This window comes from Octodon degus, unplaced genomic scaffold (assembly GCF_000260255.1).
Source record: "Octodon degus isolate 3935 unplaced genomic scaffold, OctDeg1.0 scaffold00033, whole genome shotgun sequence".
Classification (NCBI taxonomy): domain Eukaryota; kingdom Metazoa; phylum Chordata; class Mammalia; order Rodentia; family Octodontidae; genus Octodon; species Octodon degus.
In genome coordinates this window covers 14,449,668-14,452,060 of record NW_004524609.1, presented here as the reverse complement: position 1 = coordinate 14,452,060, position 2,393 = coordinate 14,449,668, and the positions used below count along the sequence as shown (strand labels likewise).

The window sequence follows — 2,393 nt, the reverse complement described above, 5'->3', positions numbered from 1 at the left end:
AATACTTACTACCAAGCAGAAGAGACCAAACATATACTTATTGTAGTAAGTGGACATTTGTCTTCAGATATATCAGAACTTATTGAAACAAGTCTCTCTCTCTCTCTCTCTCTCTCTCTCTCTCTCTCTCTCTCTCTCAATCAGTAAACCCAAAGGAAGCAGAAGTTCTCATGGACTTCATCTTCTACTTCATATGTAGATAATCAAAGTAGGAAAAGCCACACCTGCTCAATAATTTGAAAATTCTGACCTCCCAATCCTGAAGCTTTTGAAAAAAAATTTTGATCTTTGTATGATGGTTTAAAGTGAGAGATACAGCCACCGGGAGGACTTTTCTAATTGTTCTGTATCTATGTTCCTTTGCTTGCACGTGCTCTTCCAAAGGCTAGATTCTCAGTCTCAGAGGACACAGGTATTATTCTAGTTCAAACTGCAATGGGGATGTTGTTACACATTTTTCTGCTTCTTTATATCTTGTAGACTTAGAGGTATTGAAGGAAAAGTCATAAACAAAGCCTATAGACTTGCTTTCTTCAATATAGCTGATTTTCTTTCATTTGTGTCAGAAAGAGGTAGCCTGGCACAGAGTAATGCATCTACTATGTTATTGTGTATCCCAGGAATCTGCAAAAATGCAGCTCCAGATTCAGAAAGTAGACCAGATTTGGAATTATACTTCATAGTTTTAGTGCCAGCCCTGCATTTACTAACTTGTTCTCTTGGAGTTTAATTCTTCAAACATAAATTTTCTGAGAGAGGGAGGTGGCAGACCAGGTTGTTTCAAAGCTTGCCTTGACAGACTTTTCAGAGTGATATTTTGATTAAGATCTCCAATGAGGGGTCCACATACAGCCTTGCAGGGGACTAACAGATGAACTGACACAAAGCTATCAAAGTAGAGAATGTAAGCATTGGGGCACGAGGTCATGGTCACGTCAGGAGCAATAACAATTTGTCATGGCAAAAATAAACCCATGGTTTCCAAATGACAAATGTCAGATTAAAATGTGTTCCTTAGCAAGAAGCCTCTATTTTCCCTGCAACAACCACTTCTGGAGGAAACAGAATGGCTGAAAACGGAGTTGCATTAAGAAACTTGAATGAGGGGAGCAACAGATGTGTTGTGGCTTTCAGACCGAGAAGCACATTCAGAAAGCTGTGAATGACTCGTGGCTGGGGCTATGAGAAAGTCAGCGGAGCCACGAGAAAGTCTGGTTTGAACACATCAACTTATCTCTGTTACAGAGCATTCCAGTCCAGTTGGCCAGGAATGCAGATCTTTGACCACTGCTGCCAGACCTAATGGGGCCAGAGCTTGTGAGACGCTGGTGGGAGTAGAAACGTGGTCTCCCACCAGGGTTAGGGGGTGCCTGGGTGCTTGGGTGTGCCAAGAACTTTAAATTGACGAGGGACGGGAGATGCTGAGTGAGGAAAAAACACAGGGCATTTCACTGAATGAATGTAGCGCCCCGGAACCTGAGCATAGGGTGGCGGCCCCTCCCCCAGCGCTAGCGCATCTCTTTTCGATCAGTAAACAGGATCAAACGGAAAGAATCCCCCAGGCTCAGAGACACGAACTAGTTTCTCTTTAAGTCCCAAAGCAAAGTCAGGGTGTAGAGAGAACTGGTGACAGGGTCCTCTCCCAGCGTTGGGATGGAGGCCGGGAGATTTTTACCTTATGCAGGACATGCTCGTTGAAGTCGGGGCCAGGTTCCCCCTGGTAGGAGTCGAGTCTCTGCAGGTCCATGCCAGCCGGGAGCCCACTGCTCCTTGCTCTCCCCGGGCCCTGCGTCAGAGCTTCCAGCAGCTGGGTGAGGCTGGTTCTGGTCTGAGCCTCGCCGGCCCGGCCGCATCCGTTTTCAGCACTGGACAGCTCCCGCGGCGGCCACGGCGGCACCAGGGAAACCGCGGCAGTTCAGCACCAGAACAGCGAGGCCGCCTCTGCGCGCCTGGGACCTAGAGTTCTGAGAATTTGTCCTCTCTGACGCTCCTGTCTGTGACTACAGGAAGCTGGGAGAGATACAAGATTTGAGCCTAGCTGGCGGTCTCTGCGTATCTTCTTCGGACTCCGGAGGCTCAGCGATCCGGCTGCTTTCCCAGGGCACTGCGGTCCCGGAGCTCGCGGTTCCCGAGTGTCCCTGAGCCAGTGTCTCCGTCACCGCGCAGTTCGCTGTCTGCAGAGGAGGCGAAGTCCTGCGGTGCGTGAGCCTCTTCTTTTGGTCCCTGGACAGTTCTCTTGGTGCACAGTGCTAGCTAAGCTTGCGTTTGAGCACAGGATTCAAAATTGAGACATGGACTCTGAAAATTCTCAGTCTTGTAACCTTGGGCCAGCTGCTTAATCTCTTTTAAGGTTCACCCAAAGGAAATGATAATAGCGTCTACATCACAGCGCT

General features: G+C 48.2%; 1 protein-coding gene across 1 annotated transcript in view; it reads right to left on the bottom strand.

The window, feature by feature from the left end:
- Nucleotides 1-1,908, bottom strand: part of Rab37 (RAB37, member RAS oncogene family) — a 72,203-nt gene extending 70,295 nt beyond the window's left edge. The window contains exon 1 of the mRNA XM_012514501.2: nucleotides 1,676-1,908. Coding sequence (XP_012369955.1) covers nucleotides 1,676-1,747 — 72 coding nt within the window. The 5' untranslated portion in view covers nucleotides 1,748-1,908. The remainder of the gene's footprint in view (nucleotides 1-1,675) is intronic.
- Nucleotides 1,909-2,393: the final 485 nt, after the last annotated feature.